We start from the raw sequence: 19,923 nt of genomic DNA on the forward strand, positions 1-19,923 counted from the left end.
ATATCGTGGTAGTTTTCACTTGTGAAGGACTGTGTCACACATGTTAGGGGACCTATTTCAGTCCACGTAAACATGTCCAAGATGAGAATACTACCACCATCGGCCTGCACAGTCTGCTAGAACGACGAATCCGTTTCCTCATGCGGTTGGCGACAGACACATACCCGTCCATCGGCGTGTACCAATGTAAAACGTGACTCATCTGTCCAGGCAACCTTTATCCACATCTCCACGGACCAGTGGTGGTGTTCCTTTGCCCATGCTAGACGTTGTTTCCTGTGTTGTGAGGTTAGAAGGGGTGCTCACCTGACTTCTGTAGGTATGGGTTGCGGTTTGTGTGGCGGCTAACACGCCGTTGTTGTCCTGCACTGAACCTATCCCCGACTTGACGCAATGTGACCCGTCTATCAGCTGTTATGATGCGGGCCAGTCGGCGCCTACCCTGTTGCCGACACGCCCCTGACCGCGACATATTACCCGTGCGGGTGTGGTTTTACCGGAAGCCAGGTACTCACGAGACACATTTGAAACAGTTGCCTTTGAAAATCTGAGTGCCGCAGCCACTTCCGAAGTCAAACCACCCAGTCGTGTGGTCCCTACGATTTAAGCACGATCAAATGCACTCAGGTCCTTCGTCTTGCCCATCACACGCTGCAGTGACACGGATACCGAGAGAGGAAGCACACGGTAGAAGTACTCGTGCAATCCGTTTAATTCGCATGCACTGGTGAAGCCTCTGCAGGGCGGTTTCTAAAATTGTCCTGCTTTTTCTAATTCAACTGGTGATCGGAGAAATTACTTCTGATATTAAAGATCTAATATTGGGTTGCCTAAAAGTCATTGAGCTTCTGAAAGTCAAAACTGACAACTTATTTATTGTTATTTGAAAATAAAATTATGAAACCACATATGTACTAATTCGTTAAATGACTTTCGCCATTTTTTCGGCCTCATTATAATACCGTCAGTATAAAATTTTGTAGCTTCTGGTCTAAAAATTATAACACGCGGTTTTCAGGACCCTCTTTTGAAAGTAACTTATCATTCAAGGAGTTTCGCACAAACCGAAACAATTGACAGTATGATGGTGTTAGATTCGCTCTATACGGTGAATGCATTGAAACCTCTCAGCTAAGTTCTCGCTGTTTCTGAGAGGTCAGTAAAGAACTATGCGGTCTGACGTTGTTAGCGTGATATACGATACACTTTCCGTTGAAGACTTTCGGCCGCTTTTTTCTTATTGCTAAGTGCACTCCGCCACTGTCGATAGTTCGGTTTCGAATCTATCGTTCTGCCCGGCGGTAGCAGCACGTCACGCACGATGTCTTTCGAATCCCACCAAATATACTGCATAACCTTCCTGAGCGTAAGTGAGGGGTTTGCCATAGACTGTGGAGCTTCTGCTTGCTGCGACCACGGTATTTTTCGCACATTGTTATTTCAAGTTATTCACTTTACATCACTCTTGATTAACTCTTTCAGAAATGGCTGGAGATCGTTACGCTTCAGCGAAGATTCGAAGACAGAAATTCGACAGAGAAAATATTTTATGTTAACATTATGTGGCACCTGACGTCGAGCTTCTTCTTGTAGTCAGCATTCTCCAAATGGTTTAACACTGCTTAGCGATGCATTTTCAGACCATTGGAGATGTCACATCGGTCATGTCGGTCTTGCTAGACTAATAATCAACTCTTGTTATAAGTGGTCGCCCACTGCGAGGAGCATCTCGAACATGAAAAATTCCAGATATCTTGCCCATGTGCAGGATATATTTGTTCACAGACCACAGCATTTGTCGTCTTATCGAAATAAAATTGTAAAATGTAGCGCAGTTTGTGCAAAGTCACTCATCATGGCATAATACCTTACGTCTAAATTACAAGAATTCTAAAGGTAATTATAATTTAAAATAAAGTGGGTTTTAAGCTTTGGTCAGTGTTTCTTTTGTTAAAAGAATTCTAAATGTTTTGCAAATCTACTAGCTTCAACTCTCAGTTGTCAATAAATGGCATTAAGCCTGACATGCTGCGACTAATATTCTCTGAGATTTGGGACACTAACACCCACTGGAGAAGGTGCGATAGTTTCTGACGATCATATATAAAGATACGAGATTATGATTGTAACGGGATAATAGTAGTTGAGGCTACTGAATGGGATTATGACAGTCAACGTGAACATTAACATATTAAAAAAAAAAGATTGAATACCGTTTCTTACTACATTTAAAATAATAATATTAGTATAACTACTAGTAAGAATAATGGTCGATGTACAGATAATCTTTAATTTAATGAAGAATCCATCGAAGAACAGCAAGTAACAACCGGGTCCTCTTCACGTTCAATAACCAAATTTTTACTCTAAATATTCACTTAGCTTTAGTTAATAACATACAAGGAGTGCAGTTTCGCATAGTATATATATTACTACATATGCTTGTTTGCATTTAAAAAAAACTTACCATTTATTTGAGAAATATCCGTAGAATTTATTCGGGCAATGGACTGAATTACATCATCTTTTAAAAATCCGGATGAATTATCTCTTAAGAACTCCAATATCTGTAATAATCTTTCTTTCGATATCTCTTCGTCTGTATGAAACGAGGAGCTGGCACGAGATATATCTGGAACACAGCTTTGATTGTGTCCCTCTGGTTCCTGATTTTGTATTATATTGTCCTGGTACCAGCGCAGAAGTGCAGGAATAACTAATTTTATATGTGTGGGAGTAACGTCTAATCGTACATGATAATTAACATAATTCTTAGTGGCCGTATCAAGTTGTTCTTCAATGTTTATAGCGTGTAGTACCTGTAAAGTAAAAGAAAGAAAAGAAGATGAGAAAAATAAGTGGAACAACATAATTATTAAAGGAATGTTATACTATTTTTGTTCCACTTTTAATTCCACACGATTTTCTTGTTTTGTTTTTGTCTAGGGGCCAGATGTGATCCTGTTGGATAGTCCGCGTACAGAGAATGTGTTCTGGGACGTTAAAAGATAAAATTTGGTTTGGTCATATAATCATCATCATGTAAGGTTTTTCAATATGGCCGCCAATTATGGTGCCGGCTAGTAACTTTAGAAAAATTGCAGACCTTCATTTCCACAACTCTTGTGCAGCTCCTAATTAGTGTAGCGAAATGAATGATACATCATTGGAAAGATGAAAGAATGTATGTTCCAAAATGATAACGTATACATCTATCAAGTTTATCTATCTATCTAACGTTTTCTGCCCAAAAGGCAGACCAAAATATTCGAAATTGTTTACATTATTCTGAAAAATTAAGAATAATCTAAGTTGGCAAAACTGTTATTTAGCATACAGCGACGAGACAATACTAATAAATAAGCATAGGATACATATAATACAAATACATATGATACACATTTACGCACAATATACGCAAGCATTGGAAAAATCTTTGAAAACAATGGGGTATCCAAAAATAAATGGATCACATGATCTCGATATTTTAAAGTATATCTTCAAACAACTACATTCACAGATAAGAGCAATGTGTTTGTCTGTGATGTTATGTATCATTCTCACGGCATGTGTTCTTATTTGCTAAAATATAGGAAGGCGGTTGAGAATAAGCAAACCGACCAGGAGAGTGGTGTTGTTACAGTTGCATTTCAAAAATTACTACGAAAATTAGCATTACCTTGCAAAGGTTTTGAATTCTATGATCTGTATTCCTTCACGAATGCAGAATGTCTGCCAACGCAATCTGTTAGCAATGAGCAATGCTGTTACCAACAAGCAGCTGAAAACATTATCGATTAACCACTTCGGTTAAGAAATAATATTCTCTTATCCAAAGGGAAAAAAATAAATCACAAATTGTCTTTTCTTCTCAAGTGCAATTACCAGACATTGTAGAGAGGTGCCGAGAGGTCAAAACAGAGAACTGAGCACAAGCACGACAAAGTAGTGGTTCATACAGTTTATAATTTTCAAAAAGTTCTTATAGACACAACTCACTTACTTTAAATCAATGCACTTACAGTTCACAATATCTAATTCATGAATTTCAATATGTGTATTAGGATACTCTTTTTCAAATTGTATTTCATCATCCTTTCGATAAAATCTTCTAAACGAATTACAATTTTCTTCATTAGGATATAATAATTTCACTTCATCACAAATATTATCAGCATCTACACAAATAACTTTCTTTCTATTAACAAGTTTAAGTTCTTTCTCTCTTGGCGAAATATACTCGGAATGATATACCCGTCTACTACACATCTTCACAAATACTATACTATTTAAGTAATGTTCCTTTGTATACACAAATAAATCTGCGCATGCACATAAACTTTTAACGACTGCGCATGCGTATTATTATTTGCTTCCATTGGTGAACACAGCTTCCATTGGTAAACAGATACATATACAGTTGCAACATGTGTTTACTTTTCACTATACAGGTATGTATGTATGTTTTTTAAAGTAAAGTAACATTAAAACAAAGTAAAATTCTATTCTATATTCAAAACACAATTAATGTTAATACACGTTTTTCTAAGTTCACACATATTTTAATATTTTCGAAAAATTTTTATTAGTTACGCGCAGTGTTCGAGTAATTTTATCATGAGAGGTTAAATAAATAAGCAGTTTTCATAGAAAACAAATCTTTTAATAATACGAAAGGTTAAATAAATAATGAGTTTTCGTAGAAAACAAATCTGTTAATAATACGAGAGGTTAAATAAATAAAAAGTTTACGCAATAATACAAATTTTCCAAACATTTTTTACAAGGCGTGTTATTTGAAATAAGACGAAATAATTATTTATAGAATCACACTTTTTAACGAGTTTCCAAAGGAAACAATAGAATATATAAGCAGAGCTTTCTTTGGAAGCGATCCGTAAAATAATATTTTCGGAACATTTTTTATTGGTTCACAAATAAATTATTTAAGTTTTAAATTTTTATTTTACTCTAAAGCAAAATTATATTTTAAGTTGTAATACCTTGCTAAGTATTTTATTATTCGTATTTATCTTTAAATGTTTTTTTAAAATGTAAAATAATATTACGAAAAATTACAATAATGCAAACATGTGAAACAAAACTAATCACCAAATAATATAAGTAAATGCAAAATAAAATAAATATCAACCATATGTTACTTTCAATCATTTTAAAAAAATTAATTATTTATTTCATTAAGAAATTTTTTAAAAAGAAAACAAGAAAATTATTATAACGCAAAAGTTTATTTCTTTATATTTTCACATTACAATACAATAAAATTACAATAATAAGAAAAAACTTAACGCTATTAACAATCATTACACACAATAATAATTATTATTTCTTGTTTGCATACAATACATTTAATGATGTACAATGTTTTTATTTTCGAAATAAAAAATATTAGTTACAAAAAATATTTTAAATCCAAAGTGCTTTTTTCCGCACCTTTACAATACAATGCTAAATGTTATTTACAAAGTTGATATATAAGGTCACGTATATGTAATACAATATAATAATAGACGAATTTAACATAATTAAATGAAAATATTACAAATTATTACAAATTAATCAGTGTAAGCATAATGTTCAATTTGTTTTTGACAACGAAAATACATTGTATTCTACTAGTGATTTTATTAACCATTGCAAATTTACTTTATAATCACACGCAGTTAACAAAATTCACGAATAATAAACACATGATATCAAATCTTAAAACAGTGTATGTTAGTAATGTATTTATTGACACATGGTGAAATTTTATGTTTACGTTCTAAGAAAAACGATATAAATTGTTCAAGAAGTTCAGTGTTCACGCGCTTTGCGTAAAAAGTTAATACTTAAAATTTCATTATGATGTTCTTCAAACACTTCAAATAAATCAATAACAGTTAATTCGTTGTATAACAGCAAAAGTTCCAACATCATGAAGAAATAAACATTAATGTTCAAGATGCAGCAAACATTGTTCACAAGAAATAATATTAAAACGTAAGTATGCACTTATAGTTTTTAAAACACAAACTTCACTAATATGTTCTTCACTACATAATACACAAATCATGTTTTTTCGGAAAACATAATATTCATACATACATAGTCAAAAGTTTAATGTATAAATCTTTGTTCCACTTTTTGTATGTCTTTTTACTGTTTACACAAACACAATATTTACTTTACATTTGCAGTTCACTTCACATATGCTTTCTATCTTTCGTCCTAAAAATATCAATCACTTCACTCAAAAATTTGTTGTCCCTTTCTTCAATAAGATCATAATACGTTTCGTAAAAGATCTCCTGTGTACATATACCAATTACATGTGATTTGGCATACGTATAAAATAGTTAATCGATTTCTATTTCTATTAAACTTGATATTGCTCTTTCCACCAATTCTTCTTCACTCATAAATAAACATTCGTCGCCCATTTGGTTCTCCACACTTTCAAAGCAACCAGTACAAATTAAAATTTTGTTCGTCTCCCAGTCTTTAATAGCATTTAAAGTGCATTTTGAGTCCACTTTAAAATATCCCCACATACAATCCAATCTACAAAATCGTGACGTTCTTGATAACAAAGATGATGATTCTGGTAAAAAAATTCTTCTCCAATATCTGTATCATCATCCGAAGATGATGATAAATAAATAGTTTACCGGCAAATCCCTATTTTCTGTCTTCAGCTTCTTTTCCACACATGGTGGAGAAAGCAGTCTCTTCATCGGCGTACACAAAATCTTTCCTCCGCACAGCAGCCAAGGCTAAAATACGTACAACATTTTCCAAAACTCCCGTATTTCAACAGTTCAAACAAACAAGATGGCGTCCACCAACAGCATCAAGTTCATACAAGTTACCTATTTCTTTTCAAACAACAAAATTTAAACACATTATTAACACAATACAAACAGGTAAAAATTTTCTTTACATTAACAAAAAATTCCCAAAATTCTTTTCATATATACGTTCAAGGTAAATACTATTGTCTTCTATAAAATTCTCAATCTTCCTGTCTTTTACTTCATTTTCAAGTTTATTCCCGTCCGCGTAAGCAAGTGTTTTCAGTTCGCGCCCCGCGCCGCGTCCGCGTTTCCGGCATCCCTTACCGGCTTCAATGTTCAATGATTTCCGAAGGTTTCTCTTTAATTATTCTTTTAAAGCATGCAGTTGCAAGCTTTCTCTTTTTATTATTCTCTTCTTTCATTTAAAATTCTTTTAAACCATACAGCTGCAAGGTTTGTCTTTTATTATTATTTTCTTTTATTTATAAAAATCTGCATTTGTTCAACACCTAAATTATTATTCTGTAAAGTATACATTTGTAGGTTTATCTTTTATTATTATTTTTTCATTTATTCGAACTTCATTTAAAGCATGCAGTTCTATTATTCTTTTCGTTTTCTCTATAACAATCTGCGATTGTTCAACACCTAAATTATTATTCTTTAAAGCATACAGTTGTAGGTTTCTCTTTTCTTATTCTTTTCTTTTATTTAATATTTTTTAAAGCATTCAACTACTATGTATTGTGTACATCTATTATTCTTTTCTTTATAACAATCTAGCATTGTTCATCTAAAATATTATTCTTTAAAGCATACATTGTAGTTTTCTCTTTTATTATTTTTTCTTTTATTCAAAATTCTCTTAAACCAGGCAACTACGATGTATTGTGTACTTCTATTATTCTTTATAACAATCTACCATTGTTCAACAAGTTTCCAAGGTTTTTCTTTTCTATTATTCTTTTATTTTACTAATCATTTATCTTTACAAATTTGACATCTTTAATTATTCTCTTTTGTGTAACTCCTATACATACAATAGTGTACTAGCTTTACCCCACCCCTACCTGTCATCCTTTAAACAATAGTGTATTTCTAAACATCTAAGCATTTCCCACCCCTATTTCCGGAACTCCTGGGAAAAATTGAGAACATATTGGTATATAGCTATTTTTTTCCACCACAAAGTTCACTTGGCGGGGGCTGGGATCGAACCCGGGACCTCAAAAATCTAATTATGAATGTATATTTTAATATTATATAGTTAAACAATACATAACAGAAACAACCGTACCTTAGCATAATGCTTTTCTTATTCTATACTTATAGCAGTCCTCAGTTCGATTCAGGTTGATGCCTGTTCGGATTAAACCAATTTATAACAGTCCTGGGTTCGATTCGGGTTGGTCCCTCTTCGAAATAAGCCAATTTATCACAGTAGTGGGGTTCGCTCCTTATCTGTCTCTGTTTGAGAATAGCCATTCTATGATGCTTCTGGGTTCTACCCTAACTTCCAATAAGAAATGTTCAAGTAATAGTGAGATCGAATACCACCTATTATAAGGAAGATTCGACATTCACGGTATTCGGGTGCATTGAATAACCACAAGAGGGCTGAGCTATATACCCACCGTCACTGGCGAGTCGAGCATCTGGCAGCTACAGGATGGTTGCAGAATGAGAAAGAAATTATCTTTGCACTGTGTCACTTTCGATGTACTTTACATGTCACCTAATAAAATATCTAATCATGCATATCCTACATGTTAATACTTATCCTTTTAAACACTATAAAATATGCACAATAACACTATTAACGTATTATCACTTGATTAAAAATAGCATACACAATAAATATTTTAAATGTATATATTTTGACTTTTAAGAAATTAGGAACACACTGATACAACACAAACATAATATATTCTGATTTAAAAAATAACGGTGATGGCCCTTGAGCGCGATTTCGACACGCACGAAAACGACACTAAAAAGCACGCACGAATATTACGATTTCGATAGTTTACCGAAAGACCGTATATTTCTTAAAGAGAGAACTACTATTCTTCTTCTGCTGGCCATGTAATGAATTGTTTTCTCAGAAGGGGTCGTTGGATGCTCCTCTCGTTTTCTAAGGCATACAACGTCGCAAAAAGACAATTTATTGACAAATCCTTTAATTGATTGATAATTTAATACATGTATATTGTATATGCACTAACTGTTGAAATCTATGAAATATCTAGGAATTTATACTCCAATTGTTAACACATTTAATCGTAGTATTCGAAGAATTAGACAAAGACATGTTATTCCGTCTGTGCTTAGGAGAGCACTCCGCGCGCCTCTTCTGCGCGTCACTTTTCTTGGTTCTTTTCAGGGCGTATGAATACACTAGTGGAATAAAAACAGTTCGCACAAAACATTTAGTTTTTATATAACTGCTTCGATAATAAGAAATAATTGATTAATTATCACTTGATTGAGAGCACATTAATCATATTGATGCACATAATAAGTGTAAATAATTAATAATTATTTGCAAAAATACACATTATGACGTATGATCCACTGCTGTTGCTCAGAAAATCAGCTTTGCATGGCCGTGAGTGAGGGAACGAACAAATATCTTCCCAAATACGGTCCGGCGAGAGGTGATGAAATATCTTGAGGAAAGAGGCACCTTCTAGCTAGAAAAATTCCACTGTTTTCCTCTTTTGCGAATATCAACTGGCTAGGCGTTAGTTCCAATAATTGGCATTGGAAATATGAGGGTTGGTTAAAAAGTACATATAACGATATCGTGATATATGGTGGACGACGGGAATGTCCACTGATAGTACTCGATAAGTGGGCAAGAACACTGGAATCCATTTCTTCATGATTGCACTTCACCATAACACAATCACAACACTATTGGGTTGCCTATTTCAGTAGTCCACCAAGGGTTTAAAGTCATTCTGATTTTGGTCACACTGAAGTGTAACAGTTCACATGTACACTCGGGAACACGAGATCACGAAAATCCGAATGATAACGAACGCGTAGGCCATTTGCGGTAAAGCGTGGGCCATTTCATCAATGTCTTTGAGTTCTCTGTTTTTATAATTCATATTTTCCCTTTTGTTTTAATTATTTCATAGTATGTGTATGCAAACACAATTTCAATATTCAAATGTATGCCAATTGCTATATATGACATAATATTATTCAACACACATAAAAATTTAATGTAAACATTGTATTCAATATTATGTTTCAAAACTTAAACTAAGTTACACAAGTACATTAGCATTATCAATGTAAATGTTATATTCAATAAAATGTTATAATCAATGGGAATTTAATATTAAATGGAAATGTTATATTGAATGCCATTTCAGAACTAACAATACGCAATAAAATATAATTAACTCAAAATATAATTCAACATCATATACTGCAATAATATTTACTTATTCTAAAATAAAACATGCAACACTATTTAGGAACAACAAATCCACCATTCAAAATGACTATCATTTTACTTTTCATAAAAATGAATGTATTCCTTTGCTAGTGAATACACAAAGAAATATTTATCACTCTTAACACAAACAAAATGTTTCAAACATTGAAAATATTCATAAAGATTCAAAGTTATATATTCTCTTAAACTCTAACATGATATATTTATCCAAAATGTTCAGAGTAGTTCAATACAACTAAAACATAACACATAATTTAAACAATTATTTTATCATTCATGAAAATTAGAAATTACAACATATATATAAACATAACACTAAAAATAATATTTCATTTATCTGAAATGGAATACAACTTAGCAGATGCGAGCTCGTCACACTCGAAATATATATAAATATACCGCTTGCATTAAATGTACAGCGGGGGACACTTCTGGATGGTACAGCGATACGGAGATTTACGGCTAAGGTGCTCCAGCAACTGAGTCCGAAGCATTTGCCGGGGAGTATGCAACCAAATTAGCTGTAAAGGAAGGCGGGTGGCATAATCGCCAGGAGCTGAAAATTCCCGTACACTTGGGCGAAATTACCACTACTGTCTACAGCATCATTTCTCCACAATGAAAAAAATCTTAGACGTGTAGTTCTTAAGGCAAACATATTACTTGATATTTGTCCTATTTGAGACGACAAATTGAAACAAAAAATGAAAGTCCAATCCTGTTGCTGGTGGAATGAACTCTCTTTAAGTCGTTTGATATGAAATGACTTTGCAGAACCTGAATAAATATTCTGTCACTTCAGGGGGGTCTAGGAAGAGCGAATGCTCCCCCCTACAGTATGATAACATATCGACGGCGGCAATTCAAAACCTGCTATGTGCATTTTGCAGGAGAAGCGAAAAACAGTATCCTGGTTAGATTTTTCGCTTTATAAAAGTGATGTTATAAGTAATATTTGATGCTGCACGTAACTGGTACCTTCTCAAGTTACTTGAAAAGGTATCAAGTTACGTGCAGCATCAAATATTACTTATAACATCACTTTTATAAAGCCAAAAAGCTAACCAGGATACTGTTTTTCGCTTCTCCTGCAAAATGCACATAGCAGGTTTTGAATTGCCGCCGACGATATACTTTTAATCAAATGCTTAGCGAGAGCGGTATAGCGCTTTTATGATTTGAAATCTTGCTCCCAAGCCATCTTATGTCATAATTGACAACATAGGAGAACGGGAGATGCAAATATGATGGAGGAGAAAAACACTCACATGTACAAATTCAGAATTGGAGACAAAATGATCGGATAGCATCCATATTTTGTCGCAAATTTTGATTTTGTAAGTAGACATGTAAAAGCTCACCCGAACCTGAGAGCATCCCACTACCAATTGTTGAATTCAAGTGGAAAACTCAGTTGAGAGCATCAGATGATTAGGGAGGGAGAGAAACATCTTAAGATATGGGGAACGAACAATGGAAAAAATACCAACTTTCCCCGACCGGACTCGATCCCTAAACCCCATGATTATCAACCCACGCCTTAGCTCACTCATCCACGGAGACATACAGGAGGTCAGACAGTCATACGTCAGAAGAAAAGTTCGTTACGACCAGTGATTTATTTGTATGGGGAAGCTAGAGAAATTCCCCGTCTCTAGTTTTTCTTTCCTTGACACTAACTTAATTACTGTTGTCCCAGGCTGAGAAGAATATTTTCCACCTCTCTAGAAAATTTCCTAAATATTTGAATACATTTTTAGCAACACAAAACATTTATTCATCGATGTTCTGCATAATTATACTTATACAAACGAATTATTTCCAATTCTATGAATTCCTGTACCAAGTAAACAGAAATACTGAGCATGAAATTCTATATCTCGCGAATAGTTTTGCAGAAAATACCTAAACTAAATTTTGTATTGGGAACAGGGAGAACCACATACGCGGGGCTTAGGAAGCAGATTGCGCCCATAAGATTTGTTTTGGTCAGTAAGGGACATAAATTTACATTCAAATTGCAAAATCACACCTTTACTTAATTTTACTTTTAAGAGCGCCAAATGCGTAGAACGAAGGCATTCTTCTTGGCTTAAAAGAATAAAATTATGGCTGAAAGTGGTAGTGAACAGACTGATTATGATCAGGAACAATGGATGCTACCAAGCAGTGGCGTAGCCAGGAGGTTTGGAACGCCCGACGTTTGTAAAAGTTGTTAATATAAGGCCTAAGATTGCGGTTTTATTTAAACTTTTTCCCCGGGTCAACCCCCGGACACACCCCAAATGAACATTTACCCAGCGGTCCTCCTGAAATCAAATCCTGGCTACGCCCCTGCTACCAAGTGATGTATTCTCTGTCACATAAGAAAATGCATGTTTTCCGTGGGATACTATCTTTTCCCCATTACTATTAGAATGAAATCGCCACACATTCCTTGTTACCATATCGCGATTTAATTAAATGTTTTAAAAGTTTTTAAAGCTCAATCCCTAACCAAATCGATAACTGCATGATCTCTCTTTGCAGTTCACCCAAGACACTATAGAAATATCGTAAAACTTAATAAAAGGAAAAAAGTTCTTTCACAGCGTGAAGCTTACGATTATTGCCATATATTTATAGCGTAGATGTTTCGTATACCTTATTCCGTAGCTCATTGGATCCGTGCAGACTTCCCATTCCCGCGACCCGTGTTCGAATCTTCGTGTCGCTATTTTTTATTTTTATTTTATTATTGATCAGGTAGGACTCCAGTAGAAAGAATCATATGATTACAGTTCAAGGTGTCATTCGATATTCTGCAACTATTTACTTATTTTTTCTTGTCAAGGGAAAAAATGAAGTAGAATTTTACAAGGGTAAAACTTCTAGATTTGACTGTTAATAAAAACTATGAATAAGATTACAGCTCAAAATAAATTGAATATGGTCAAGGAAATGGATTTCAGCTGTTTTGTGTGATCAACACATTGACTTCCATCATCCCTATTTCTGGAATTAAATATCACTAATTTTTTTGTTTTTATATAGAATTCTCATATTTTAGCCCTTAACAAAACAGAGATTATTGTTCAAACTGTCACTATGGGATTACATTTCATTATATAATGAAATGAAACTATATATATATATATATATATATATATATATATATATATATATATATATATATATATATATATATACCTAAAAATATCGAAAATGATATGACAAATATTATGAACAATTTTATAATAGAACTAAGCAATGTTTTAGAATACAATAAACTGAGCGAAATGCAGGGTATTTGAAGTTAGCGATAATATTGCCAGTAGATTCTGAAATACAAGTTTCTTGAACAGATATGGACATTTCACCTTGAAATATACACCTTGAATTTGATTCTCGATAGAATCTGAAATATGTTAAGAACTTTAAACCTTGAATAACGCAACACAATTTTGAATCCCATGGTTGTAATAGTGTCGTTACAAACTCACTCTTTTTATATAAATCAACCAATCTAAAGCCGGATCTTTGATCAAAAAGTATTTTCTCCTTTGCGTATATTTCAGGGAGAACATTTAACGTCAACTTTTTATTAGCAAATCTAGCAACTGATCAAATTGAATAATGCTAAAAATAGCCTGCTTCGCTTGCTAGAACTTATGTTTGGTAGAAGTTCATACATCAAATAGTTTTTTCTTTGTTTATTGTTTTTTTGTTTTTTGTTTTCTTAGGTTTCTGAATACTTCGGAAGATTTTAATAGAACGCTTGTAATTATACATTTATGTTTGCTCTGTTTGATATGAAAAAAATATTTATTATGAAGAAAATGGTCTGGAGAGCTCTTTGTAGAATGTCTGTTATTAGTTGTAGTAGTTGCTTTTACTTTAGCATGCCATTCAGCAGCGAGGCTATATGAGACATTGACTTACAGCTCAACGTGGGATCCGAAACCATAGGCTTCTACTGAGAATCGAGCTCCGTTTCTAGGAAAAAAAATCTAACCACAGTCAGTTCCTACCCGTTGGGGTTTGAACATACCCTATTATTATACTGGTATTTTGAAGCAGTGATAATTGGTTACGAATTTCGTGACCTGAAAGCAATCACACTCGTGTCCCGGCATGACCGGAACAGACCTGGAGACAACGACACGTCGTCATACGCACGATGAATTGGTATGATACTGTTAAATATCAAATTTAATACATCATTTTTATATCAATAAATAACAAATAAAAAAGACAGTAACAATACTATTAACGTATATCTACATAGTATATAAATGAAAAATGCTTTGTCTATCATAACGAAAAATGGCTGAACTCTTTCAAATGAATTTTATTGACATAGTTAACCTCTAGCTTGGACTAGGTTGTTGAGATCTTGCTCGGAAGAGTACACTCGGAAGTAGTAACTAAATACACGATTCTGGTTGGCGTTTTTCGTATCTTGCAACGTAGCCTATACCTATGTATATAACAGAAATCATACACTTGTTGCTATCGGTCCCCGTGGTCGTGCGCTCTAGCCTTGTAGGCTGGTATCAAGAATTGCTTTTGGCGTGAGTTCAAACCCGGGCGAAGGAAATTTTTCTATTTTTTTAAATCGTTCATAACACGTTTTTTTCAATAAAATATGATGAAAAGAGTACTCAAAAAGGCGATTTGCTTACTTTTGGGGAGATAAGTAGTAGTGGTGGAAGTAGTACAGAAGCGAAGATATATATATATATATATATATATATATATATATATATATATATATATATAGTGTGTGCGTGGGTTTTCTCGGAGTTCTCCCGTTTCCTCCCACTTTCTTCATTACACCATTTCATTCATTTTTCATCATCACCGTCTCCTTTAGTCTAACCGCCATAATCGTGGGACGTAAAACTCAAATATTTCATTTCGTTTTTTCATATATATATATATATATATATATATATATATATATATATATATATATAACTTTTCATGAAATCATGAAAATAAAAAATATTGACTTCCAACTTTATTCAGAAGGTAGGTATATTGGCACGTGTCGAGCCGAGTTGTTTGCTACGCGACGTTATGCCTTCAGGCAAACTACTGGCTATCGACTATGTAAGTCTTAAGGGCCACCATGAAGAAAGAAGGAAAAAAAGTATGTTTATTTCATGGGGAGAACAAAATAGAATAGTCTATCTGCTCCTTGACGTTAAGTGTTTGAAACCAATGCTGTTATGAATATCCATTTTTCTAATTTCATTAGGAGACAAAAGGGAAACGTTAATTCTCCTGTATAAGAAAGATAAATATATCTCATAACATATAACAAAATAAAATAGCATATTTATCTAAGCCTTGATGTTAAGTGCTTTAAAATTGTTCAGAATATTTTTCCTTATTCCCATAATAAACAGAAAAAATGAGAATTGTTAATTCCGATAGAAAAAGAAAGAAAAATATAATTATATTTATTAAACAAAAAGAATAAAATAAAATATATTTAAAATATATTAAAAGAAAATATGACTAAACTAACAAGGGAATGAAGGGAGAATTGATATCGAGTTGGAAGGTTGTGCATACATCAAACGAAAGCACTAATGATGCTGATTAAGAATCTGTAATAAAATGTTTCCACATAAATGTATTGAAGGAGTTATGTCGATTTGTCACTTTTCACATTTTGCAAGATTTTGTTGTTTTGAAATTAGTTAAGTAGGTGAAAAAAAATGATGAAAACTCACAGAGCGTGCTACCTTCTAAAGCTAATCATCTATGTGAAATGCATAGTGAGAAAGCATCATAAGCCATATTGCACGCATAATAAAGTCCGTGTGTGGTACTGCCATCTATGCGGTAAAGTGCGCAACAACTTCGATTCTCCCATGCCTAGTTTCGGACTGTAAATACACGCGAACAGTTGTCAGTGTGCTCTCGCCGAGGTAACAAGATGCTTGTTTTGATGTGCACTCAAATGTAGTTCATTTGTTACATCAAGGTGCAAAATGCCGTAAATGAATATTGCCAACTTCCTAATAATTGTAAACTGAACAAGTCAGCGACTATATCCAGCGAAATCGGATCAAATCTGCTGAACAAACGTCAAGTGAAATTGACTTCACATCCGCCATTAGTGACATGATTATTGAAGGCTGTGAAAAAGGCGGTGTGATTCAGAAACTTTGGTTTCGACAGACTTTCGCGTGATTGACGGTGAAACACCAGTGGCACATTTACATACATCACGAAAGAGCTGTTCGATTTTAGATGAAGACCCTGATTATGAACCATCAACATCAGCTGGTCGTCCGAAAAATTCAGGCACTCGGAAATACACAGACAACGAGATGAAAATGGTTCTTGATTGTGCATGAACACCACGAGGCAAATGCAGAAAAATCACTGCTATCCGTAAGAAACACTCTTGGGCACCAGACTCGCCTGTCATTCTTGCGTGGAAAAGGCAATTCGCATCTGGTGGCAATAGAGAATTGAAGCTGAGGCAAATAAGCGACGACACGTTTGCCGATTTCAACGCAACTGCTGCGGCTGGGCATCCAATTCACGACGACGACATACGAATCTGGGCGATGAAAAATGCAGCCAAACTTGATTTCGCTCATTCGTTCAAAGCTTCGTCTTGGTGGGTACAGCAGTTTAAAAAAGCCCGTGGAATTACCAGCCGCCGAATCACGAGTCACGAGACAAAGCCCTGCTTCGAAGATCAGGAGCTTTTGAAAACGGAAGCAGACAAATTTGCGACCCGCATCAGCAAGACAATCAATGAAAAACGCACGGCCGCCGCAAACGTTTTGAACGCCGATCAGAGTGGTGTTCAATATGAAATGACAGGAAACCGCACTCTGGCGTTCAAAGGACAAGATAGAGTTGAAAAAGTTGTGCAGTCAATAAATACTACAACCCACTCTTTCAATTTGTTGCCAATAGTTGCGAAGAGTGCAGTTGATTCATGACAAAATGATGGTAACACTCCAAGAGTCTAGCGGAAAATTTGGGCCAAGGGTGTGGGAAATAATGATCAAACCCGAAAATCTAGTGCTTGATGCATCGAAAAGTGGCATCATGACAAGTGACGGCCGCGACAAGTTCGTTAAAGACTTGCTGTCTGCAGCGATTTCACTGAACGAAGAAAATATCGTTCTACTTTACCATTGGGGTCCATTTACAGACCATACCCGAATTGCCGCGTGTTTGCCAAATGGCGCAATGGTGAAGGTTGAGAATATTCCGAAAAACTGCACGTCATTTTGTCAGCCGTTAGACGTTTATGGGTTTGGTGTCTGGAAACATTATTTGAAGAAACTTGAACACTATGTGAAACTCGAACTTGACGGTTATAAAATAATTCAACGAGACCAGCGTATTATATTTGCTTCGATTCTACAAAATCAGATGAGTTCGCCAAGATACATTGGGTTGTATCAATATGCATTTATTAAAGTTGGTTATAAGACTGGTGAATATCCTGCTTTTGATTCCGTCAAGCAAATTTGGTTTCATGTTTGATGTCGCCAACTGTAAGCATTGTGAGAAGCTTGACAGAATCCGTTGCTCTTGGTGCAAACATTTTTTGCTTGAACCATTTTCTTGTTGATAACCCTGAGTATGTGCTTAAATATCATTACTGCACATCTTATGTCAACTAATACATTTGGTTCTGTTATGCTCCAAACGCTATCTTTCCTCAAATATGAGTAACGAAAACATTTCCAAACGATTTCTAGTGCGTGAATTAGTCGCTTCTAAGAGTTTGGTAGCGACTGGAATTGAAATAACGTTAGAAATTGCGAAAACTGTGAAAAGTGACAAATCGACATAACTCCTTCAATACATTTGTGTGGAAACTTTTTATTACAGATTCTTAATCAGCATCATTAGTGCTTTCGATTGATGTATGCACAACGCTCCAAGTCGATATCAATTCTCCCTTCATTCCCCTGTAAGTAAAATATTTACTCCGAATAGTCTCTGCAAGCAATTTGTAGAAAATTGTCACAAATAATGAACATAAACTTATTAGTTGTCAATCAAAAGTGTAGTAAGTCATAGTTTTAAACCATATTGAGTCAATTTGATTCAATATGGCGTATATATTCTTTGGGGCTTCTCGATCACCCCTATTAAACGAAATCAATTCGGTCAAGAGAAAAATAAATTTAATTTCTTATTGGGAAACAGTAATGAAACTAGATAAGAATTTCATTACCTGGATCCAGTATGACCGAACAAACCTGGAGACGATGGAAATGAAAGTTTCTACGACACAGTTAAAGAAGCCCTAACCGTTCCTCTTGATCTAGTGGGTAGCGTGTGCGCCTGTGGTTCGTGTAGTCTCGGATTCGATTTTCGTTAGGAGATTATTAAAACTTTACTTTAAGAAACATTAGTTTCGTTGATGATCCGTCTCCTTTAGCCTAAAGGACTTTATCGTGGAACGTGATACTATTTTTCCATTAATGTTCATTTAATTTTTAAATGGAATTATAACAACACGATTCTGCTTTCTCTTCTCACTAAATTTATATTTGCCTTTCTTGTTTGATGTGTGCGTCTGTGTGTGTCAAAACATTGCACTGAAAGATAATTGCAAGTTCTGTAAGAGTATAAGCGCTTGAGAATAACAGAAAAAATATGTTATTTGATTTTAAGGGATTGTCAAAATTCAATCAAGCGAGCCAGTAAAATTTGTCGTGTAGAATGTACGGGGTGGGGAACGGGGGTAATTGCTACAAGATCCTAATTAAATGGTCAAAGCGAGGAAGTAATTTAACTGTTTACAATGAATTTTGAACATACGTAGTTAACACGTGGATTGACTGGGATAGCTTTTATCATTCGCTGTTTTTCTGGAGGGAGGAAAGGGGCTTAAATACTTCCCAAATAACATTTTCGTACACTTATTCTTCTCGTGTGGAGAATGGAAATTGTAGTTAGTTGATTGATAATTTTTAAACTGATGTGAACAGTGAAAACGTGCTTTGAAAATCAAGACGAATGCAACTATGTGTCTAATTATTTTTACATATTTCTTTTTAAACCCTGGGTTTACAGTTATACTGAGTCAATAATTTTAAATTAATTGTTGATTCTATTTCATGAGTTTTAGAATATATTTAACTACTTTGCCAAGCTTATATTAGGAACCCATAGGCCAAATTTTTAGAAGATGAAAATCTGAAATTTAATTATAAGTCACGATGCTTCAGCGAGAGATCAACTTTTTTTTATCCAGCATTGTGATTCTCATTGTGTTTTTTTTTAATTGCAACGCATCACGGATCACACCAATCACTTTCTCATAATCCTATGAGCTCTAAGACTGATGGGTTGGATGGTTAAAAGTATAACTTAATTTGCAGCACCGAGACTATATGAGACATGGGCCTACAGCTAACGTGTTGTCCCAAACCAGATAAACTCACACTGAAAATCGAACCCAGGTGTTCCGCACCGACCACTAAGACAGAGTGTACTTCCATTTTTTCATTTATCGTTGCATAATCATAAAATGTCACATTTTCTCTGGATCTGACACGAACTTTTCCAGGTATAATACAAGATTCCAGGACACATACGGCCTTTAATGATAATAACGCTAGTTTATTAACCATATTTCGGTTAAATACAGGACATGGTTTATTTTTCCAACATGCT

At 34.4% G+C, this 19,923-nt stretch overlaps 1 protein-coding gene across 5 annotated transcripts in view; it reads right to left on the reverse strand.

Moving 5' to 3' along the window:
- Positions 1 to 19,923, reverse strand: part of Sptz (zinc finger FYVE-type containing 26 spastizin) — a gene marked incomplete in the record, with an annotated part of 1,794,825 nt that overhangs the window by 864,598 nt on the left and 910,304 nt on the right. For all 5 annotated transcript variants that reach the window (XM_081731160.1, XM_081731159.1, XM_081731161.1 and 2 more), the window contains 1 exon segment: positions 2,468 to 2,819. In XM_081731160.1, coding sequence (XP_081587286.1) covers positions 2,468 to 2,819 — 352 coding nt within the window.

The sequence above is a fragment of the Thermobia domestica genome, chromosome 11, assembly GCF_964235325.1.
Source record: "Thermobia domestica chromosome 11, izTheDome1.hap1.1, whole genome shotgun sequence".
In the NCBI taxonomy this organism is placed as follows: Eukaryota; Metazoa; Arthropoda; class Insecta; order Zygentoma; family Lepismatidae; genus Thermobia; species Thermobia domestica.